Source organism: Moschus berezovskii, chromosome 8 (genome assembly GCF_049115385.1).
Source record: "Moschus berezovskii isolate FMDL1 chromosome 8, NW_MosBer_1.0, whole genome shotgun sequence".
Taxonomy (NCBI): domain Eukaryota; kingdom Metazoa; phylum Chordata; class Mammalia; order Artiodactyla; family Moschidae; genus Moschus; species Moschus berezovskii.
Window position 1 is genome coordinate 104,946,476 of NC_142467.1, and position 22,796 is coordinate 104,969,271.

At 38.1% G+C, this 22,796-nt stretch overlaps 2 protein-coding genes across 2 annotated transcripts; both read left to right on the forward strand.

The window, feature by feature from the left end:
- Positions 1–1,810: 1,810 nt before the first annotated feature.
- On the forward strand, positions 1,811–7,029 carry LOC129558733 (olfactory receptor 10H3-like). Its single transcript, XM_055430117.2, has 2 exons — positions 1,811–1,877; positions 6,068–7,029. The coding sequence occupies exons 1-2, from the start codon at positions 1,841–1,843 to the stop codon at positions 7,027–7,029; spliced, it is 999 nt and encodes a 332-aa protein (XP_055286092.2). The 5' UTR covers positions 1,811–1,840.
- Positions 7,030–14,570: 7,541 nt separating this feature from the next.
- On the forward strand, positions 14,571–20,474 carry LOC129558729 (olfactory receptor 10H3-like). The gene is made up of 2 exons (XM_055430105.2): positions 14,571–14,622; positions 19,513–20,474. Exons 1-2 carry the CDS (start codon positions 14,586–14,588, stop codon positions 20,472–20,474), a joined length of 999 nt encoding a protein of 332 aa, XP_055286080.2. The 5' UTR covers positions 14,571–14,585.
- Positions 20,475–22,796: the final 2,322 nt, after the last annotated feature.

Sequence of the window (22,796 nt, forward strand, 5' to 3'; positions counted from 1 at the left end):
AGATTTGAACCCTGAGTCTGATGACTGCAAACCTTGTGTATGTTTCAGAAAATTCTTTCTGGAAGCCAGAGTAGAGTGAGAGCAGAGGAGGGGATATAGGAGGAGCCTGCTGTGGTCCAGAAGAGAGAAGATGGAACCACAAGGATGGAGAGGAGTGGGAGAAACCCAGAACTGTTCAGTTAGAAAGGAGATTGCTGAGTGAATTAAGGGATAAAGCAGGTGACACCCATGTCTTAGTTTCTGGGTGGGGTGCTTAGATGGTCAGAAGAGTGCTTTTTGGTCATAAATTCATCTTAATCACTCCACAGAGTATCCTTACTCCAGCTTAGTTCCTTAATATCCTAGAGATTCTGTGTCCTCCAAATTTTAGGCTGATCCCTACTGTGGGGAATACTTGCAGACAATATTCTAATAAGACGATTAGCAGCTGCAATAATAACCAAGGAGTTCGGGATCTCTGGATAGCAACATAGCTCAAATTATTCATAAAAATACATATTTAAAATTTTTGGATGGAATTTAGGTGCAGAGCTTTAAGTCAATGATACTTTAGTTTTCAGCATTTGAATAGCATTTGTTTGCATAAGATCTTTCCTGTATTATATATTCCCTTTCACCCCATTTCCTTTTTGCTTTGCCAATCATTAAATATTTCATACATACTCTTCAATTTGTGTATATGTGTGTATTTTTGCTTGAATCAGCATCCTCTGCATTGACAGGCAGATTCTTAACCACTGGACCACCAGGGAAGTCCACTATTTTTCCAAAGGAAATTTTAGGTTAGTTTTTATCAAATTCACAGTCAGTTCACTGGAATGATAATATAATTTGGGTAGAATTGACATCATCACAAAATTAGTTCAACTCATCTGAGAGTATCGACTGTTTTCAAATATTCTTACCATCTTCTACATTTTTATTAGTGGTTAAAACTTTTGGTTTTGGGTGTATTGTATGATTTTCATTAATTTCTAGATATTACATTAGACAGGTTCTCAAAATGAAATAAGGATTCCTGGGGGTTCCAGAGATCCTTTTTTGTCCATCAGGTCCTTACTTTTCCAGTTACATGTGAGAATGCGTTTTCATTAGATACTTCAATTAAAACAGTATATTGCCACATCCTGAATGAAGAAGCAAACATGAGATTGTCTCCTGTCAAGGCAGATATCTGGCATATCTGTAAAAATGTAAAACAAGGCCATTGTTCTCACTAAATGTTTTTTGAAAATATAATTGCTCTCATATAATAAATATGATGTTACTAATATGAACATGAAACGGTTTTATTATTATTATTTTAAATATACTTTGAAAAATTAATTTATTTTAATTGGAGGATAATTACTTTACAGTATTGTGGCAGTTTTTGCCATGCATCGACATGAATCAGCCATGTGTTCCACCATTCTGAACCCCCTCCCATCTCCCTTCCCACACTAGCTCAATTTTTAAAATATTCTCAGTTGTAAATTTTAATATGGTAAAAGTGATAGTTATTATACCCACCCAAACAAAAATCCTTTAGGGGGCCTCAATAATTTTTGAACACAAAGGGATTGAAGACAGGAATGCTCGAGAGCTATTTCTTTATAGTTAAGTGCATTATTGGAAGTGTTTTCTTACTTTTACCTAAATTCTATGCTTTGAATGATTATTACTGGAGTAACAGTGGGAGAAAAAGTGGGATCTTTGGAAATCGATCTTTTTCTTTGCACCGTTGCACTCTCATATTGTTCTTAAATATTTCATCTTGATTCTTTTATCATTTCTGGATAGATGGTCATGTCTCTTCCTTATGTATCTTTTTTCTTTTTCTTTCCTTGTAGCACCGCTCATGACTTTTAGTTCCATGTTAAAGACCAGGAGAGACAGTGAGTAACCTTGGCTTGTTCCTGGTCCTAAAATAATGCATGTAAATGTCCCCAGCTGGTATACTGTTTGCTAGTTTTATGCTTATCTCATTAAGAAAGTTCCCTTTGACTTCATGTTGCAAAAAATGTTTTTTAAAAGTCATAAGCAGGTAAAGGTATATCAAACTGCTATGTCGTACACCTCAAACTAATACAATGTTATATGACAATTGTATCAAAATTTCTACAATTTTAAATGAGTTGAATTTTAGAAATCTATTCCTTCCTTGATCTATAATGATATGAATATTTTCAGTTTATGTATGTAATGAATCACATGATAGTTTATCTGACACTGTACCATCTTGTCATTCATGGGATAAACCAAAACCACTTGATCACAATTCACTATATTTACTACCACATTCTGTTTGACTTATGATGGATTTTTATACTTGCCTGGATAGGTGAAGTGGGTCCATAATTTGCTTTGTCTTATAAACATTCTCACCTGGGTTATTTTTTTATTTTTGCTTTACTTTACAATATTGTATTGGTTTTGCCATACATTGACATGAATCTGCCCAGGGTGTACATGTGTTCCGCATCCTGAACCCCCCTCCCACATCCCTCCCCATATCATCTCTCTGGATCATCCCAGTCGAATGGATAAGAAGGCTGTAGTACATATACACAATGGAGTATTACTCAGCAATTAAAAAGAATATATTTGAACCAGTTCTAATGAGGTGGATGAAACTGGAGCCTATTATACAGAGTGAAGTAAGCCAGTAAGAAAAACATCAATACAGTATACTAACGCATATATGTGGAATTTAGAAAGATGGTAACGATAACCCTGTATGCAAGACAGCAAAAGAGACACAGATGTATAGAACAGTCTCACCTGGTTTTATTAACAGTATCAAGCTTGCATTAACCTGAATGATGAAATGAACATTTTAATTTATTTTTCCCATTTTTTTAAATTTGAAGAACAAGTATAAGGTTTTCATCAGCTGCTCTTTAAAAATTTATAAGCCAAGTGGGGCTGATGATTATAGAAAGGAAAGTTCTTTAACCATTTCCTTTTCCTTCTATCTTTTTTGAATATACAGAGTCTGTTTTTTCTTGCACCAGTTTGGAATCTTATATTCCTGAGAATATGTTAATTTCATGTATTGTTTTAAATTTATTAACTTACAATTTCTATTTTTATTAATTTTTAAATATCCGTAATTTTTTTAGTTATTTCCCAACTTTAATTTTAGTTTTCTTATTGGCATCTTTTCTTTGTTTCTATCTTATTAGTCTTTTTTCACCTGATATTGGCTGTCAGAAGCATAATTTTTTCCAGATAGTTTCTTGGTAATTATATGTAGATCTGTAAATTTCCCTCATTCCCTCATACTATTTTAGCTTAAAATATTTATATTTGATGTTTAAATTATTTAATTATAAATATTTATTTATTTCATGATTTACTACTGAAACAAAATCTTATTTAGTACTGTATTGAGCTTCCTAACTTATGGAATTTCAAAAGCTATTTCTTCTCCATCGATTTCCAAATATAATGCATTGCAATCTATATCGTATTTATACTTTGAAGTGGATGGAGCTTTCTCTTGGCCTTCAAATGAATTTCGTTAAAGTCCTCTATGTTCTTGAAAGAAAATGTTTAATTTCTGGTGAGAGGCATAAGTATATTCAGGAGCCTATGTCTGTATGTATTAACTGCATTATAATTCCCAAATTGCATTTCTGAACTCTTAAAATTTCCAACTTAAATTATTTTATCCAGCTATCCAAAATTGATTTACCTCTTTGTATTTTATATCTATTTCACTGACAACATCTATTTATTACTGCTACTCTAGTGTATGTTGTTATATGTTAAATGATATTCAGGTCTCTAAAATTTTCTTCTACACTTCATAAAATATTCTTCTTTTTCCCTTGATGTGTGCATGTGTTTGTAACTTATTTTATTTCTTGTTGAGGTTTTGTTAATTTACAACATTATATTAGTTTCAGGTGTACAGTTTAGTAATTCAGTATTTTTACAGATTATATTCCATTCAAAATTTCAAAGTTTTACAACATAATGACTATAATTCCCTGTATTATACAATATATCTTTGTATATAGCAACTTGTGTCTATATTGTATAGTTGTTTGTATATGTTAATCCCAGTCCACTGATTTTCTTCCTCTCCCCTTCCCTTTCCCTTTTGGTAACTACTAGCTTGTTTCCTTTATCTGTGAGTCTATTTGTGTTGTTTTTTAGATTCCACATATAAATGATATCTTACAGTGTTTGTCTTTCTCCATCTGATATATTTCACTAAGAATAATATTCTTTAGGTCTGTTCATGGTTTCTGCAAATGACAGGTTTCATAATTTTATTGGCTGAATTATAATCCATTGTATTTATATACCACATCTTCTTTATCTGTTCTTCTGCTGATGGGCAATTAGGTTGTTCCCATATCTTGGCTATTGTAAATAGTGCTGCCGTGATCATTGGGGTGAATGTACTTTTTGAATTAGTGCTTTCATTTTCTCCAGTTACACACCCAGGATTGGAATTGCCAGATCATATGGTAGTTCTATTTTTAGTTTTTTGAGGACCATCCATACTGTTCTGGCATCATTTAACATAAACACATTGCTCAGTAGAAGTTCCATTTCACTGTGGCAGCAGTGTCCTAGGCTTGCCACCCATGCATAGATCATTTCTTTAGGTAACTTGGTTCCTTTTAATGGAATAGGGTAACAGATGTTATGATCAGTCTTTCCTTAAATTCTCATTTTTTCTGCTTTCAGGATTACTGCTTCAGCTTTCCTTTGGTGCTTATTTGGCTGGGATACATTTGTCCATCATTTTATTTTCTTTTTAAAAGTATTTATTTATTTTATTGACTGCACCAGGTCTTAGGTGTGCCATGTTGGATCTTTCTTTAGTTGTAACCTATTCCTTTATTTTCAAACCTTTGTTTATGCTTCTTTAGGAAAGTAATACATAATTCAAAATAAGATAGCTGAAGTGAGTACCAATCAAACAGAATTAAAATAAATATAAAAGGGCTGCTCAATAAAAGGACAAAGACTCTCAAAAAAATTTTAGAACCTCAATATCCAAATATATGTGTTCTACAATAGGCACTATATTGAAGAGAATATGACCTTGATTGTCTGTGTCTGTTTTATCTATGTCTTTCTTTATCATTATCATAAAGATGAATGGCAGAGATTACTATGATTTACTCCATCTTACTGATGAAGATTTTGAGACCCAGACAAGTTTAAAAAACAGTTATATAATATGAAGTGAAAGTGTTAGTGGCTCAGTCCTGTTTGACCCTTTGTGACCCCATGGACTGTAGCCTGCCAGGCTCCCCTGTCCATGGAATTCTGCATTCAAAAATACTGGAGTGGGTTGCCATTCCCTTCTACAGGGGATCTCCCCAACCAGGGATGGAAACTGGGTCTTCCACATTGCAGCTACAGTCTTTACCATCTGAGCCACCAAGGAAGCTCAGGAAGTTATATAGTATCAGTTCAGTTCAGTCGCTCAGTCATGTCTGACTCTGCGACCCCATTAATCACAGCATGCCAGGACTCCCTGTCCATCACCAACTCCCGGAGTTCACTCAAACTTATGTCCATCGAGTCTGTGATGCCATCCAGCCATCTCATCCTCTGTCGTCCCCTTCTCCTCCTGCCCCCAATCCATCCCAGCATCAGGGTCTTTTCCAATGAGTCAACACTTCGCATGAGGTGGCCAAACTATTGGAGTTTCAGCCTTAACATCAGTCCTTCCAATGAACACCAAGGACTGATCTCCTTTAGAATGGACTGGTTGGACCTCCTTGCAGTCCAAGGGACTCTAAAGAGTCTTCTCCAACACCAGAGCTCAAAAGCATCAATTTTTCAGTGATCAGCTTTCTTCAATCTCACATCCATACATGACCACTGGGAAAACCATAGCCTTGACTAGGCGGACCTTTGTTGGCAAAGTAATGTCTCTACTTTTTAATATGCTGTCTAGGTTGGTCACAACTTTCCTTCCATGGAGTAAGTGCCTTTTAATTTCATGGCTGCAGTCACCATCTGCAGTGATTTTGAGCTCTTCAATTGGCCATTAATCTATGGAAGAGCCTCTGTTTTAACCACTGGGCCTTCATCTTGTTTCTGATCTCCCCAGATGCAACCTCCTCGTCTGGTCAGAACTACAGCACAGTGTCTGAATTCATCCTCATCGGCTTCTCCAACTTCCCTCAGCAGCTCCTGCCCACCTTCTTCCTGCTGTACCTGCTGATGTACCTGTTCACACTGCTGGGGAACCTGCTCATCATGGGCACCATCTGGAGGGAGCACAGCCTCCACACCCCCATGTACCTCTTCTTGTGCGCCCTGTCTATATCCGAGATTCTGTTCACTGTTGCGGTCACCCCTCGCATGCTGGCGGACATGCTCTCCACCCACCGCTCCATCACCTTTGTGGCCTGTGCCAGCCAGATGTTCTTCTCCTTTACGTTTGGCTTCACCCACTCCTTCCTGCTCATGATCATGGGCTATGACCGCTACGTGGCCATCTGCCACCCCCTGCGCTACAACGTGCTCATGAGCACCCATGACTGTGCCCGTCTTGTGTCCTGGTGCTGGGCTGGTGGCTCAGTCATGGGGATGATGTTGACATTGATAATTTTTCATCTTACCTTCTGTGGACCTAATGTGATTCAGCATTTTCTCTGCCACGTGTTTGCCCTCTTGAAGTTGGCCTGTGGGAAGGAGACAGCCTCTGTCACCCTGGGTGTGATCCTGGTCTGTGTCACGGCCCTGATGGGGTGTTTATTCCTCATCTTCCTTTCCTATGTCTTTATCGTGGCTGCCATCTTGAGGATCCCCTCCACTGAGGGCCGGCACAAGACCTTCTCCACCTGTGTCTCCCACCTCACCATAGTGGTCGTGCACTATGGTTTTGCCTCCATCATCTACCTCAAGCCCAAGGGCCCCCATTCTATGGACAGTAACACGCTCATGGCCACCACCTACACGGTTTTCACCCCCTTTCTCAGCCCTATCATTTTTAGCCTCAGGAATAAGGAGCTGAAGATCGCCATTCAGAGAAGCTTCCACAGAACTTTCTGTCCCTTAAGTTCCTGATGGCTAGTTAGGTGGTATGGAAGTGTGACAGAAGGTTTGGGCTTAATAATCTCTGTCTCCATAGAACTTTTGCAATGATTCATGTCTGTAGAGTATCCATACTCCAGTGCAGCTTCATGCATAATGTTTGTTTTTCTCCAATATTTCCCTCTCTTCCAAAAGTTCTATCATCATAATCTTTAAATTATTTTCAGTGAGAGGAACTTCATCCCATTATCTATGCCTAAGAATATCTTATCTTTCTATAGGCAGGTGGGGGCCACCAGAAGAACGAGTGAGGACCCTGACATATGTGGTTCTTCTTGAATAGACAGCAAGGAGATTTTATTCCCCCATCCTCAAAGATAAGAATAAACAAAATAACCTAAAGATAGTAATAAATGCCATCAGAATTGAGTCCTTTTATACATAAAGTACTGTGCCTAGTGTTTTATTATTATTGACATATGTTAATTATTATAAATGTACAATGGAAAATAAAGTAATTGTCAGAGAAAATGGCTCACTGTTTACAGTTTCTTACTGGGTTTTGAAGTTTTAGACAGAAAAAGAAGTCTTTCTGTTGAGCTGAACTGATTGAACTATGGAAGAAATTCTAAAGAGAGAGAGAAACTGAGAGTGAGAGTGAAGGAGAGACAAAGCTTGCAAGTAGTATTTGAGCTCATTAGATCTGATCATTCAATTGATTAAAACATATACAGGGCAAGATGAGAGGAACAGAAGGAGGTTGCTAATAGAGTAATCTGCATATGAAGAAAGGGAAGAAAGGAAAGAGGCTGGAGGGAGGAAGGGAGAGACAGAAAGAATGGGAGGGGAGAGGAAAGGAAGAGGGATGGGTGCTTAGGTAAGAACTTGGACATATTAAGGAGTGTTATTATCCAACATCTTATGGAAATCTCTTTCTATTTTTCCCACACATGTGGTTCAGTTGCTAAATCATGTCCAACTCTTATGACCCATGGATTGTAGCCTGCCAGGCTCCTCTAGCCTCTGCCCATGGGATTCTCTGGGCAAGAATACTGGAGTGGGTTACCTTTTTCTTCTTCAGGGGATCTTCCTTTCCCACAAGTAATTTTCAGTAAAACATCAATTTTTACTACTGTATTATACTTGCACCTCTTTGAGAAGTGTGTTAAAAGACAGAATGCTGTCTCAAGATTATACTAAGAGAGGTCAGAGACCAAAGATGGGTACCTTCATTATGCATATGGAAAATGTTGGTGGAAGTCACACAAATGTGAATGGAGGGAATCATGAGGCATTTTATGTCTATCTGAGTCCCACACTGGTGTTTGGGAATATATATCACTGAGGACCAAGAAAGGGAACCTGATGCAGGATGTCAATTGTTAACTCAAAGATGAGGTCAAATATTTGAGTTGAAGCAGAAGATCTTTTATAAAAGATAAACCTTTTATAAAAGGATAAAACCACAGTCACCAGTCATGTCATTGGCATACAAGAGACACGCTAATCAGAGGGTCAGGAACCAAAGACAATACCAAAAGATCAAATCAGTCAGTCAGTCACTTTAGTCCCTCAGTCGTGTCTGATTCTTTGCATCCCCATGAACTGCAGCACACTGAGCTTCCATGTCCATCACAGACTCTCAGAGCTTACTCAAACTCATGTCCATTGAGTCTGTGATGCCATCCAACCATCTCATCCTCTGTCATCCCCTTCTCCTCCTGCCCTCAATCTTGCCCATTATCAGGGTCTTTTCTAGTGAGTCAGTTCTTCGCATCAGGTGGCCAAAGTACTGGAGTTTCAACTTCAGCAACAGTCCTTCCAATGGATATTCAGGACTTATTTCCTTTAGGATAGACTGGTTGGATCTCCTTGCTGTCCAAGAGACACTCGAGAGTCTTCTCCAACACTACAGTTCAAAAACATCAATTCTTCAGTGCTCAGCTTTCTTTATAGTCCAACTCTCACATCCATACATGACTACTGGGAAAATCATAGCTTTGACTAGACGGACCTTTGTTGGTAAAGTAATGTCTCTGCTTTTTAATTTGTGTCTAGGTTGATCATAGCTTTCCTTCCAAGGAGCAAGTGTCTTTTAGTTTCATGGCTGCAGTCACCATTTGCAGTGATTTTAGAGCCCAAGAAAAGAAAGTCTCTCACTGTTTCCATTATTTCCCCATCTATTTGCCATGTCGTGATGGGACTGAATGCCATGATCTTAGTTTTCTGAAAGTTGAGTTTTAAGCCGACTTTTTCACTCTCCTCTTTCACTTTCATCAAGAGATTCTTTAGTTCTTCTTCACTTTCTGCCATATAGTTGTGTTTTATGACATCATTGGGAGATCTATGTTAATATCACATTCTCTGGTTTGAACTACCAGGATCATGGGAATAGGGTCGAATTTCACTGGGAAAAGAGGTAACTTTTGGCCAGTTTGGCCAGAAGACATATGTTACACAAGGAAAATGACTCTCCAAGACCCAGCTCCAAATGACTCTTATTCTGAAAAGCCATCCAGCTTTCCTCTCCTGAAGACACAGTCCTGCAGTCTCACTCTTGGCTCCTCCAGCTTCTGCCTTCCCTCTAACCCTACCTTGACCCCAGTGGACTGAGGACATCTGTCTCTAGCCCTGTCTCCCCCCGAGATTGGGAGCTCCTCAGCCCTCAGCAGGGGCTCATGCCTCTCTGGGCAGAGGAGAGACTCATGACCTTTGTGTATGTGGATAATGAGAGGAAGGAGTAGATGCTACAAGCTCCCAAAGGCCCCTTGAAGTCCCTCTCCAACTCCCAAGACCCTGAGGACAAAGCTTCTAGGTTGGCTTCCTGGGGAGCAGCCTGCTGGAAACCCACAGCAGGGATAAAGCACACAGGATCACTTCCAGGTGCGACTCCACCCCTGCTTGTGGGCGCCACTGAGAGCATCAGGCAGGAGGGCAGCGTCTGCCCTTCCCTGCTGGCTGCTTCATGGAAGAGGCAGGCCAGGCTGAGGGCAATCAGAAGGGAGAGGGTAGGAAAGCAGAATCAGACAGTTGTGGGTAGCTCTGGCCGGCCTGGGGATGGAGTCAGGGCTGGGGAGAAGGTCCAAAAGAGAGGATTTTATTCCCAAGAGGTTGCTGGGGCTCTTCTCTGAATCATTGGTTCTCAACCAGCCTAGGTTTGCTTTGCTGCTCCTAGGTCAACAGTTCTTAACCTGGGGTGGTTCTGTCCTACAGTTGACATTGGACATGTTCAGAGATAGCTTGGTTGTTGTGATCTTGGGATGGAGGGATGCTACAGATACCTGGTGTCTTGATGCCTGGGATGGATGCTGTTACATACTGAGCAAATGTAATAGTCTGGCACGCCTGTTCCAACTGACGAACCATTATGGATCAATTATTATTAACTGAAGTTCATAGTTTACCTCAGAAGTCTCTCTTTGTGTTATAACTTCTATGAATTTTAACAAATTTATTATGATACGGTATGAATTTACTGGTGTACAGAGCATGTTTATTCTTAATTTTCACCATTCTACATTCCAACCAGCAGTGCAGGAGGATTCCCCTCTCCCCATTGCCCAATCACCATGGCATTTTCCAATTTGGGAAAATGAATATGTACACAGTGAAATTCCATTGCTTTCATTCATTTCCCCCAGTCCTTTATTTGAGCATTTTTTCATTTGCCTGAGTAACTCCTGTGATTTCTCTTTTCATATCCTTTGCTCATACCTATATCAAGGTATCTACTTCTTCTTTATTCTTCTTGAGATTGTTACCTGTTTTAGACAATGCAGATGATCTTGTACTAATTTTCCACCTGTTTCTTAACTTTATTCAGGATATCTTTTGTGGAACCAAAATTCAAAACGCTGATGTTTTCCTATCACCTTTAGCTTGCGCTTTAGAAGTTTTGTTTAGGAAGTCCTTCCCTACTCACAGCTTGATCAACAAAGTAATTCTCATACACTTCCTCCCATTAACTTTATGGCTTATATTTCATATATATGTCTTGAATCCATCTGGATTCCACCTTGTATGTGGCCTTGGGTTGAAATTTAGATGAAGTTTGCTTCATAAAAGAACCAGTCTTCCCACCAGAAACTAGTGAACAATGCATCTTTTCCTTTATCTGTATACTAGACTTTTTTTTATAATGATGGGGTATTTTCTGAGATATCCATTCAATTTACCAGTGTCTTTTTCTATTCTTAGTTCACATTGTTAAAAATGACTGTGACTCTATAATTTGTCACAATATCTGGGAAGACATACAATATTTCTCCTGTTTGCTTCTATTTATAAGATGTATAGTTTCACTCTGACTTTATTTTTAGAAGAATGTTACTATAATTATTAAATTTATAATCCATGCATGGAGTAGTTAATGCAATTGTACTGACAGGATAATTTAGGGAAAAAGAGATATTGTTACCATATTAGGTCATCCCACTCAAGAGTATGTACAATTTTACATGTATTTCAGTCATCCTCTACATGTTTACTATAGACTAAAATATTTGTCTCAGGAGGTATTGCATGTCTTTAGTTAAATCCTAGATACTTTGTATAAGAGCTTTTCAAAATGTCATATGAGGACCCATGGGGTTCCAGGGACCATTTCTCAAGGGCCATCAGGTCCTTATTTTCCCAGCTCAAGTCAGGATGTACTGTTGTCATATGCTTCATTGCCACAGATGAAGTTAAGCATCAAACACCAGAATCTAGTTGTCTTGCAGTAGGCCAGAAATCGAACATATTTGAGAAAACCTGAAACCAGATCACTATTCTCACTACTTAGTTTTTGAAAATTCAGTTGCTTTCTTAAAAGTGTTGCTGTATTAAAATGTAATGGGTTTATTATTGTTCTTTTAAATGTGTTAATACTAAATATTTTAAATTATTCTCAGATTCAATTTCTAAAATGGTGAAGATCAGTAGTTATAACTAACCCAAAGAAAAGACCTTTTGCAAACGCAATAATTTTTGTTTCAAGGACCCTGAGAACAAGATGTTTAGGGCTTTTCTTTATAATCTGTGTCACCACTGACAGTCTTATCTTCAGTTCAGTTCAGTCATTCAGTCTTTCTGACTCTTTGCAACCATGGACTGCAGCACACCAGGCTTCCCTGTCCATCACCAAATCCTGGAGCTTGCTCAAACTCATGTCCATCAAGTCAATGATGCCATTCAACCATCTCATCCTCTGTCATCTCCTTTTCCTGCCTTCAATCTTGCCCAGCATCAGGGTCTTTCCAAAGAGTCAGTTCTTTGCATCAGGTGGCCAAAGTATTCGAGTTTCAGCTTCAGCATCAGTCCTTCCAATGAATATTCAGGACTGATTTCCTCTGGATTGACTGGTTTGATCTCCTTGCAGCCCAAGGGACTTGCAAGAGTCTTCTCCTACACCACAGTACAAAAACTTCAATTCTTCTGCACTCAGCTTTCTTTATAGTCCAACTCTCACATTCATACATGACTACTGGAAAAACCATAGCTTTGACTAGATGAATCTTTGTTGACAAAATAATGTCTCTACTTTTTAATATGCTGTCTAGGTTTCTCATAGCTTTTCCTCCAAGGAGGAAGCATCTTTTAATTTCATGGCTAGAGTCACCATCTGCAGTGATTTTGGAGCCCCCAAAAAGGAAGTCTGTCACTGTTTCAATTGTTTCCCCATCTATTTGTCATGAAGTGATGGGACCAGATGCCATGATCTTAGTTTTCTGAATGTTGAGCTTGAAGCCAACTTTTTCACTCTCCTCTTTCACTTTCATCAAGAGGCTTTTTAGTTCTTCTTCACTTTCTGCCATAAGGGTGGTGTCATCTGCATATCTGAGGTTACTGAAATTTCTCCCAGCAATCTTGATTCAAGCTTGTGCTTCACCCAACCTGGCATTTCACATGATGTACTCTGCATATAAGTTAAATAAGCAGGGTGACAATACACAGACTTGACATAATCCTTTCCCAATTTGGAACCACTCTGTTGTTCCATGTCCAGTTCTAATTGTTACTTCTTGACCCGTATACAGGTTTCTCAGAAGGCAGGTAAGATGTTCTGTTATTCCCATCTCTTTAAGAATTTTCCACAGTTTGTTGTCATCTACACAGTCAAAGGTTTTGGTATAATCAATAAAGCAGAAGTAGATATTTTTCTGGTATTCTCTTGCTTTTCGATGATCCAACGGATGTTGGCAATTTGCTTTCTGGCTCCTCTGCCTTTTCTAAATCCAACTTGAACATCTGGAAGTTCACAGTTCACGTACTGTTGAAGCCTGGCTTGGAGAATTTTGAGCATTACTTTGCTAGTGTATTGAGATGAGTGCAGTTGTGCTGTAGTTTTAACATTCTTTGGCATTGCCTTTCTTTGGGATTGGAATGAAAACTGACCTTTTCCAGTCCTGTGGCCACTGCTGAGTTTTCCAAATTTGCTGGCACATTGAGTTCAGCACTTTCACAGCATCATCTTTTAAGATTCAAAATAACTCAATTGGAATTCCATCACCTCCATTAGCTTTGTTCACAGTGATGCTTTCGAAGGTCCACTTGAATTTGTGTTCCAGGATGTCTGGCTTCAGGTGAATTATCCCATCATGGTTATCTGGGTCATGAAGATGTTTTTTGTAGAGTTCTTCTGTGTAATCTTGCCACCTCTTCTTAATATCTTCTGCTTCTGTTAGGTCCATACAATTTCTGTCCTTTATTGAGCCCATTTTTGCAAGAAATGTTCCCTTAGTTTCTTTAATTTTCTTGAAGAGGTCTCTAGTCTTTCCCATTCTATAATTTTCCTCTATTACTTTGCATTGATCACTGAGGTAGACTGTTTTATCTCTCCTTGCTATTCTTTGTAACTCTGCATTCAAATAGATATATCTTTCCTTTTCTCCTTTGCCTTTATCTTCTCTTCTTTTCTCAGCTATTTTATTAGACAAAAATTTTGACTTTTTGCATTTATTTTTCTTGGGGATGGTGTTGATCACTGCCTCCTGTACCATGTCATGAAACTCCATCCAGAGTTCTTTAGGCACTCTATCTATCAGATCTAATCCCTTCAATATATTTGTCATTTCTACTGTATAATTGTAACAGATTTGATTTAGGTTAGATCCAAATGGTCCACTGGTTTTCCTTACTTTCTTCAAGTCTGAATTTGCAACAAGGAATTCATGATCTGAACCACAGTTAGCTCCCAGTCTTGTTTTTGATGACTTATTTTTGCTCCTGGTCTTGTTTTTTCTCCATCTTTGGCTGAAAAGAATATAATTAATCTGATTTCAGTATTGACCATCTGGTGATGTCCATTTGTAGAGTCATCTCTTGTGTTGTTGGAAGAGGGTGTTTGCTATGACCAGTCCATTCTCTTGGCAAAATTCTTTGCCCTGTCTTATCCTACTTAAATTATATGCATTGAATGATAATCACTGGTGCTAATACTATGAGAAATACTATTTCTTTGTTGTCGATCTTGCCTTCTGAAACTTTGGGCTTCTTTTGTTCTAATAAACTTCATTTTCATTCTTTCACCTTCTCTGTGTGCATGATCATGTTTATTCCCTTCCACCCTTGCATGCCGCCTCTCTTTTCCTTTCCTTAGTGCACTGCTCATGGCTTTCAGTTGCATGTTAAAGGGCAGCAGAGATGGTAAGTAACCTTGGATTCTTGCTCCTAAAATAATGCATCTAAAGTTCCCCATTAGTAAACTATTAGCTAGTTTTGTAGCATATATTCTGTTTTAAGGTATTTTCGCATTGAAATGCAGTTGAGTTTCACAATGTTACACGAGTTTCTGGTGTACAACATAGTGACCCAGTAATTTTACAGATTACATTCTGTTAAAAGTTATTATAAGACAATGGCTATAATTTCCTATGCTATACAATATTTCTTTGTTGCTTATATATTTATACACACAAGTTGGTAACTCTTAATCCCCTACACTTAATTTTTCCCTCACCCCTTTGGTACTCACCAGCTTGTTTTCTGTACCTGTGAGTCTGTCTCTGTTTTACATATACATTTGTGTGTATTAGTCTTTAGATTACAGTTATAAGTGATATCACGCAATATTTGCATTTCTCTTTCTTATTTCACAAGCATAATATTATCTGGGTCCACCCAGCTATTGCAAGTGGCAGAATTCCATTCTTTATATGGCTGAATAATATTCCATTATATATATTATTTATATTAATAATATTATTAATCTTCTTAAGCCATTCATCTATCTGCTGTTTGGGCGCTTGGATTGCTCCAAATCATGGCTATTGTAAACTGTCCTGCTATGAACACTGAGGTGCGCGTATATTTTCACATAAGTGTTTTCATTTCTTCCAAATGTATAACCAGGAGTGGAATTGCTGAATGATATGGTAGTTCTATTTTTGGTTTTATTTTAGAAACCTCTATACTGCTTTTCATAGTGGCTGCACCAATTTGCATTGCCAAGAACAACATAAAAGGGTTCCCTTTTCTTCACATCATCTCCAACATTTGTTATTTGTAGACTTTGTTGATAGCCCTTCTGACAGATGTGAGGTGATAGCTCTTTTTATTGTTTACATTTCTGTAATAATTAGCAAAGTTGAACATCTTTTCCTGTTCCTATTAGCCAACTGTATATCTTCTTTGGAAAACTGATGACTCAGATCTTCTACCTATACTTTGATTAGGTTGTTTTTTGATATTGAGATGTATGATTATGTTTTGGATACTAACCCTTTTCAGTCATATTTTCTCCCATTCTGTAGGCTGTTTTCTTGTTTTGTTCATGTTTCCTTTGCTGTGCAAAAGCTTTTAAAGTTAATTAGGTTCCATTTACTTATTTTTTCTTTTGGAGACAAAAATATTGTTATAATTTCTGTCAAAGTGTGTTCTGCCAATGTTTTCTCCCTGGAGTTTCATGGTTTCTAGTCTTACATTTAAGTCTTTAATCCATTTCAGTTTATTTTTTAGTATGTTGTGAGAAAATGTTCTAATTTCATTTTTTTACATCTAGTTCAGTTTTTCCGGCAACACTTAGTGAAGAGACCATCTTTTCTCCATTTATATTCTGGTCTGTTTTGGAGATCAATCCTGGATGTTCATTGGAGGGACTGATGCTAAAGCTGAAACTCCAATACTTTGGCCACCTCATGAGACGAGTTGACTCACTGGAAAAGACTCTGATGCTGGGAAAGGTTGGGGGCGGGAGGAGAAGGGGACGACGGAGAATGAGATGGCTGGATGGCATCACCGACTCTGTGGACATGAGTTTGAGTGAGCTCCGGGAGTTGGTGATGGACAGGGAGGCCTGGCGTGCTGTGATTCATGGGGTCGCGGAGAGTCGGACACGACTGAGCGACTGAACTGAACTGAACTGAAATGAACATAGGTGTGTGGGTTTATTTATGATCTCTCCATTCGGTTCCATTGATTGTATGTGTCTGTTTTGTGCCAGTACCCATAGCGTATATTCTTTACCTAGCTAAGAAAATCCCTTTCTGTAACATGCTGCAGAGGCTTTTTAAAATCATAAATGATTGTGTGTGTATATATATGTGTGTGTGTGTATGTATATACACATATATGTATATATGAATGATATATATGTCATTCATTATGTTGTAGATATAAAACAATTTTTTGTATATATACTAATATATATATAAAATACATGCCATTTTTAAAAATCATAAATATAGGACTGGAATTTTTGGAACTAGATTCCTGCCTTGACAGAAATAATTATATGATTTTTGCTTTAGTTTATTTACCTGATGAGTTGGATGGTAGGTTTTCTGATGTTGCATCATTCTTGTCATTTATGGGAGAAGTCAAAACACTTTATCATCATACTCTATTTTTGAAAAAAGAATGGATTTGACTAGGCTATGTCTTCTGAAGAGTTTTTAAAACTCTGCATGAGTAGGTGAAATGGACCCATAATTATCATTTCTCATTAACAATCAATCTGATTTAGAACCAAGATTAATTTAATGAAACAGGGAGAGCATATTTCATATGATTTTTCTGGCTTTTAAAAATGAGTATAAGATACTCTTCAAATGTTCCTTAAAATTTTAAGAGAGATTACCTGAGAACCCACTGGGGCCAAGGTTATTGAGGAATGACTGCCTTTCATCAAATTTTTCAGTTTCCTCAAAATTGACTTGAGTCCCCAAGGTCTCTATTTTTTCTTATACCAGATTTGGAATTTTATAGTTTTCTAAGCTACATTTCCCTATATATTCTAAACTTATTTCCTTAGTGTATTATTTCAAATTTTCTAACTTGTATTTTTCTATCTTTATTAATTTAAAAATATCCATTGTTTCTCTAGTTAGTTTTCAATTTGCATCTTCTCCTTGTTTTAATCTTTTACAACAACCTGATTTTGATTTTATTAAGCATGACTTTCTTCTTGTAAAAATTTCTCCATAAATATATTGAAAGTTGTGTATATTTTCATAGTACAAATTTAGTTTAAAATTTGACATTAGGTGCTTGAATTATTTAATTATAAAATTTTATAAAGTATTAAAATTTACTTTCCATTTTTTATTGTTACAAAATATTATTTAATACAACCTTTAGGTCCCAAACACAGTGGATCTAAGAAGTTACTGCTCAACAATGTCTACTTTTAATTCACTGTAATCTAGATCATATTTATACTTGAAATTCATGGAAAATGTCTTTATGTCCTATATACAAGTTCAGTTTTTGTAAAAGTTCCCTGAACTCTTTAAAAAATGTTTAATATCTCTTTATTGAAGAGTCTAAATACATCCAATAACTAATTTATGCTCTTCTGTGCTTAGTCACTCAGTCATGTCCAACTCTTTGCAATCCCATGGACTGTAGCCTGCCAGGCACCTCTGTCCATGGGGATTCTCCAGGCAAGAATACTAAAGTGGGTTACCATGCCCTCTCTAGGGGATCTTCTCAACCCAGGGATAGAACTCAAGTCTCACACATTGTAGGCAGATTCTTTACTGTCTAAGCCACCATTTACAAATATTATTAATTGCATTCTAATTAATAATTCATAAGTTACCTTCTATACTTTGAGCAAATCTAGCTACATATTGCTTCTATCTCATATTGATTTAACTTTTCCTGTTTATATCTATTCACACTGAAATTATGTGGATTATTTATTACTTCCTATTCCAAAGTATACAGTTACATAGATTAGTGATATTTATGCCAATCGTTATGATGTTCTTCTATACTTAATAAAATAATTTTCTTTTTCTCTTGGAGTGTGGATGTGTGTGTGTGTGTGTAATTTTTAATTTCAGTCTGCATTTAAACTAAGAATGCTTTCTGTCATGCACAAAATCACAAGATCACATTTAAAATTAATATTGGGTTTGCCAAAGAGTTCATTTAGGTTTTTCCATAAGATATTACAGAAAAACCTGAATAAACTTTTTGGCCTGCTCAATAATTAAGTTAATAATGGTCTCACATTATTTATACCTAATTATTCATTCATAACATAATGCAAATTTCCTCTGTTGCCTTAAAATTAATTTACACTGGCTCATCTAAACTAGTATCCAAGATAGGACTGTATATTGCAATTGCTTGTTATGTCCCTTGAATTTTCCATATTCTTTAGTGAGAGTGATATCTACATTACAAAATCAATTGTTCTGTAGCATGTTCCATCTTTGGATTTGTCTGATTGCATCTTCGTGGTGTCATTTAGCTTGCTCCTCCATTCTTTGTACAATGATCCTTCATTCTGGCAATCAGCTTAGTGGGCACATTTGCAATCTGGTTCTGGCATGCATTTAACATTAAGCCATTACTCACTGAAAGTTTCCTTTCACACTGGTACAAGATGTCCTAAGCTCGGTTTCTTTCTCAGAAAATTTCTCCAGGGAAACTTGATGCTTTGAGTTGCAGTTGTAAATGGAAAATAATTATTGTTTCTTTAAATTTCATTTTGCCTGTTTTCAAAATTACTGCCTCAGCTGTCACTTGGTACATTTTCTTTTTTGGCATATATTCTTCCATCCATTTATTTTCAAAATTTCTGTTCAGCTCATTTAGAATAGTAAATATCAATATGAAACAACACAGAAAAAAGAGTACCATTAATATAGTATTAAAATAAATATTAATGTATTAAATTATCAATTAAAAGACAAAGATTCTCAGAGGAAAAACATTTTACAGCCTTGAGAACCAAATAAGTATTTTGTACAATAGGCACATTATTCAAGAGAATATAATCCTGATCATCTATGTTTGTCTTCAATGCCTCCAAAAAATGAAAAATTTTCATTTTGTAGTCACTGTTGAAAACCCAGGAGCTAAACTATGTCTTCAGCATTTAATATACTGATCTCATTTTATTTTTATCACATTATGGAATGATAACAGATATTATGATTTACTCCATCTTACTGACGAAAATTTTGAGACCCAGAAAAGTTAAGAAGGTAGTTATATAGTACAGAAGTTTTCAATTATCATTTAACCTATGTTAGAACCTCTGTCTTAACCACTGGGCCTTCATTCTCTTTCTGATCTTCCCAGATGCAGCATCCTCGTCTGGTCAGAACTACAGCACAGTGTCTGAATTCATCCTCATCGGCTTCTCCAACTTCCCTCAGCAGCTCCTGCCCACCTTCTTCCTGCTGTACCTGCTGATGTACCTGTTCACGCTGCTGGGGAACCTGCTCATCATGGGCACCATCTGGAGGGAGCACAGCCTCCACACCCCCATGTACCTCTTCTTGTGCGCCCTCTCCATCTCAGAGATCCTGTTCACTGTTGCCATCACTCCTTACATGCTGGTTCACATGCTCTCCACCCACCGCTCCATCACCTTTGTGGCCTGTGCCAGCCAGATGTTCTTCTCCTTTACGTTTGGCTTCACACACTCCTTCCTGCTTATGATCATGGGCTACGACCGCTACGTGGCCATCTGCCACCCCCTGCACTACAACGTGCTCATGAGCACCCATGACTGTGCCCGTCTTGTGTCCTCGTGCTGGGCTGGTGGCTCAGTCATGGGGATGATGGTGACACTGATAGTTTTTCATCTCACTTTCTGTAAGTCTAATAAGATTTATCATTTTGCCTGTCATGTGCTTTCCCTCTTGAAGTTGGCCTGTGGGAAGGAGACAGCCTCTGTCACCCTGGGTGTGATCCTGGTCTGTGTCACGGCCCTGATGGGGTGCCTCTTCCTCATCGTCCTCTCCTATGTCTTCATCGTGGCTGCCATCTTGAGGATCCCCTCCACTGAGGGCCGGCACAAGACCTTCTCCACCTGTGTCTCCCACCTCACCATAGTGGTCGTGCACTATGGTTTTGCCTCCCTCATCTACCTCAAACCCAAGGGCCCCCACTCTATGGACAGTAACACGATCATGGCCACCACCTACACAGTCTTCACCCCCTTTCTCAGCCCCATCATTTTCAGTCTCAGGAATAAGGAGCTGAAGATCGCCATACAGAGAAGCTTCCGCAGAAAATTCTCTTCTCTAAGCTCCTGATGATCAGTTGGGTGGTGAAGAAAAGGGCTAGGATCATAATATTTGTCTCCATAGAACTACGGTAAGGATTCAGATGTGTTAAAATATCTACACTCCATACTAGCTTTTTATTTTTCCTCCATTTGCAATCCTTTTGGCACCAATCTTTCATGACACTGTGTGATAAACTCCATCCCATCATCTATGGCTTAGAACATGTATCTATGGTCAAGTACGGAGCATCCCATGAATGTGTGTTGGCCCTGATGCTCATGGTTCTTTCTAAATGGACAAGCAAGAAAAGACTTAATTTTTCTCTTTACCCACCAATATAAAATAAAAAACAATAACAGAAAATAATTATAAAAACCAACAAACATTGAAAATTTTCTCTGTATCAAGCACCATGTCCAGTGTTTTATAACTATCTTTTTAGCTATGACAAATGTAAAAAAAAAAAAAAAAAGAATTATTTGTCTCCATGGAAACTGTTTATTAACTACAGGGCTATGAGAGAGAAGAAGTAGAAGGGAAAATGAAGGAGGGAGAGAAAGTAAGAAAGAAAGTGATTTAAAGGAGAAAGAAGGGTGATACAGGGAAGGAGAAAGGGAAGAGGCATCAATGCTTAGGTAAGCATGTACACATGTTAAAAGTGTGTTGTTATCACATGTCTTACAGAAATCTTTTCCCCACACTTAACTTTCAGTAACACATACATTTCTCATTATTGTGTTAAAGTTGTATCTTTTTGGGTAGTGTGTTTAAAGGGCAGAGGGCTATCTCAAGATGGCACAAAGAGAGATCAGAGGCTACCTACAGGTATCTTCATTATGCAGAAAGGAAATGTTGGTGGAGGTCACATAACATGTGAATAAATAGAGTCCTATGGACCTTTATATCTGTTTGACTCCCATGCTGATTTTTGGGAATATATGATTGAGGAACCAGGAACTCACATTCCTCTGTGGAATGTAAATTGTTAACTTAAAAGATGAGGTCAAATATTTGAGTTGCAAACAAAAGATGCTTTATAAAGATAAACCCACAGCCACCAGTCATCTCATTAGCACAAAAAAGACACTCTTATCACAGGTTCAGAGACCAAGGACAACACCAAAACCCCAAATATTTGTTTTATAACATAACAAGGAGGCATATGTGAATGTCAGATTGTGTGACTAGGTCACCAAGACCATGGGAATAGGGTGTAATTGAGAAGAGAAGTAAGAGAATCCAATTTGACCAGAGATGCTGAACACTTAAAATGCCCAAGAAAAACCAGTATCCAAGATTCAGCTCACAATTACCCTTGTCTGGGAATCCCTCCAGCTGCCCTCACCCCAGGGCAGAGTCACTGATTCCCACCTGGGATTTCTCCAGCTCCCACCTTCCCTCTGACCCTTCCTTAATCCCAAGGTGATGATGTTATCTGTGTCCAACCTAGTCTCCTCAATGACTGGGAGCAGACATGAACATGGGCTGAGATTTCTCTGAGTACAGAAAGCAGGGAGTCTTTTTGTGTGTGGATATTTGGAGGAAATTTAGAGGCAACAGTCCCTGAAGATCCCTTGTAGCCCCTCCGAGCCTCTCCAGACCCTGAGGACAGATCTTCTAGGCTGGCATCCTGAAGAGACCCTAGGGAGCAGCCAGCAGGAAAGGCTACAGCAGAGATAAGCAGACAGTATCTGTTCTAGGAGGTCTGATCCCACCCCGGCCTATGGGTACCACTGATAGCATCAAGCAGCAGAGATTCTTCTGTCCTTCCCTCCTGGCCACTTCATGGAAAAGTCAGGCCAGGCTGAGGGGGACCTGGAGTGAATGGTAGGAAGGAAGAACCCTACAGTTGTGGGAAACATTGCCAAGCCTGGGGAGGGAGGTCAGTCCTGGGGAGAAGGTCATTAGGGAAGAGCTCCATCTTGGGAGACACCTGAGGTCTTCTCACTTTGTCCATCTGAGTCTTTAGCTCTCACCCAATGTAGGTGTCCTTTGCAGTTCATGGGTCAGTGGTTCTCAGACCCAAGTCTTTGGAGTATTTACATTTCTGGTTAACTCCAGCTATTTTGTAACAAAGGTTACTCTGAGTGCAATGTGAAGACTTTTGGGGGTCCCTGACAATTTTTCTGTGGGTCCACAAGATCCTTATTCTACCAATGAGAATGTTTTTCATTCTCTACGTCAACGTAAACAACATGTTTTAGACTGAATGAAGAAGCATACACTGCCATCAAATTGTCTTCTACAAGGCAGATATTAGGTGTATTTGAAAAAATGTGCAACAAAGCTACTCTTCTCACTCTAAGTTTTTTTTTAAAATGTTACTTGACTAGTAAATGTTACCTAAAT

Excerpts from the sequence above, each read along its gene's own strand:
- LOC129558729 (XM_055430105.2), top strand. The coding sequence starts at position 14,586 with ATGGCTTTCAGTTGCATGTTAAAGGGCAGCAGAGATG. Across the intron at positions 14,623-19,512 it reads GTTAAAGGGCAGCAGAGATG|ATGCAGCATCCTCGTCTGGT; the intron begins GTAAGTAACCTT and ends TGATCTTCCCAG.
- LOC129558733 (XM_055430117.2), top strand. The coding sequence starts at position 1,841 with ATGACTTTTAGTTCCATGTTAAAGACCAGGAGAGACA. Across the intron at positions 1,878-6,067 it reads GTTAAAGACCAGGAGAGACA|ATGCAACCTCCTCGTCTGGT; the intron begins GTGAGTAACCTT and ends TGATCTCCCCAG.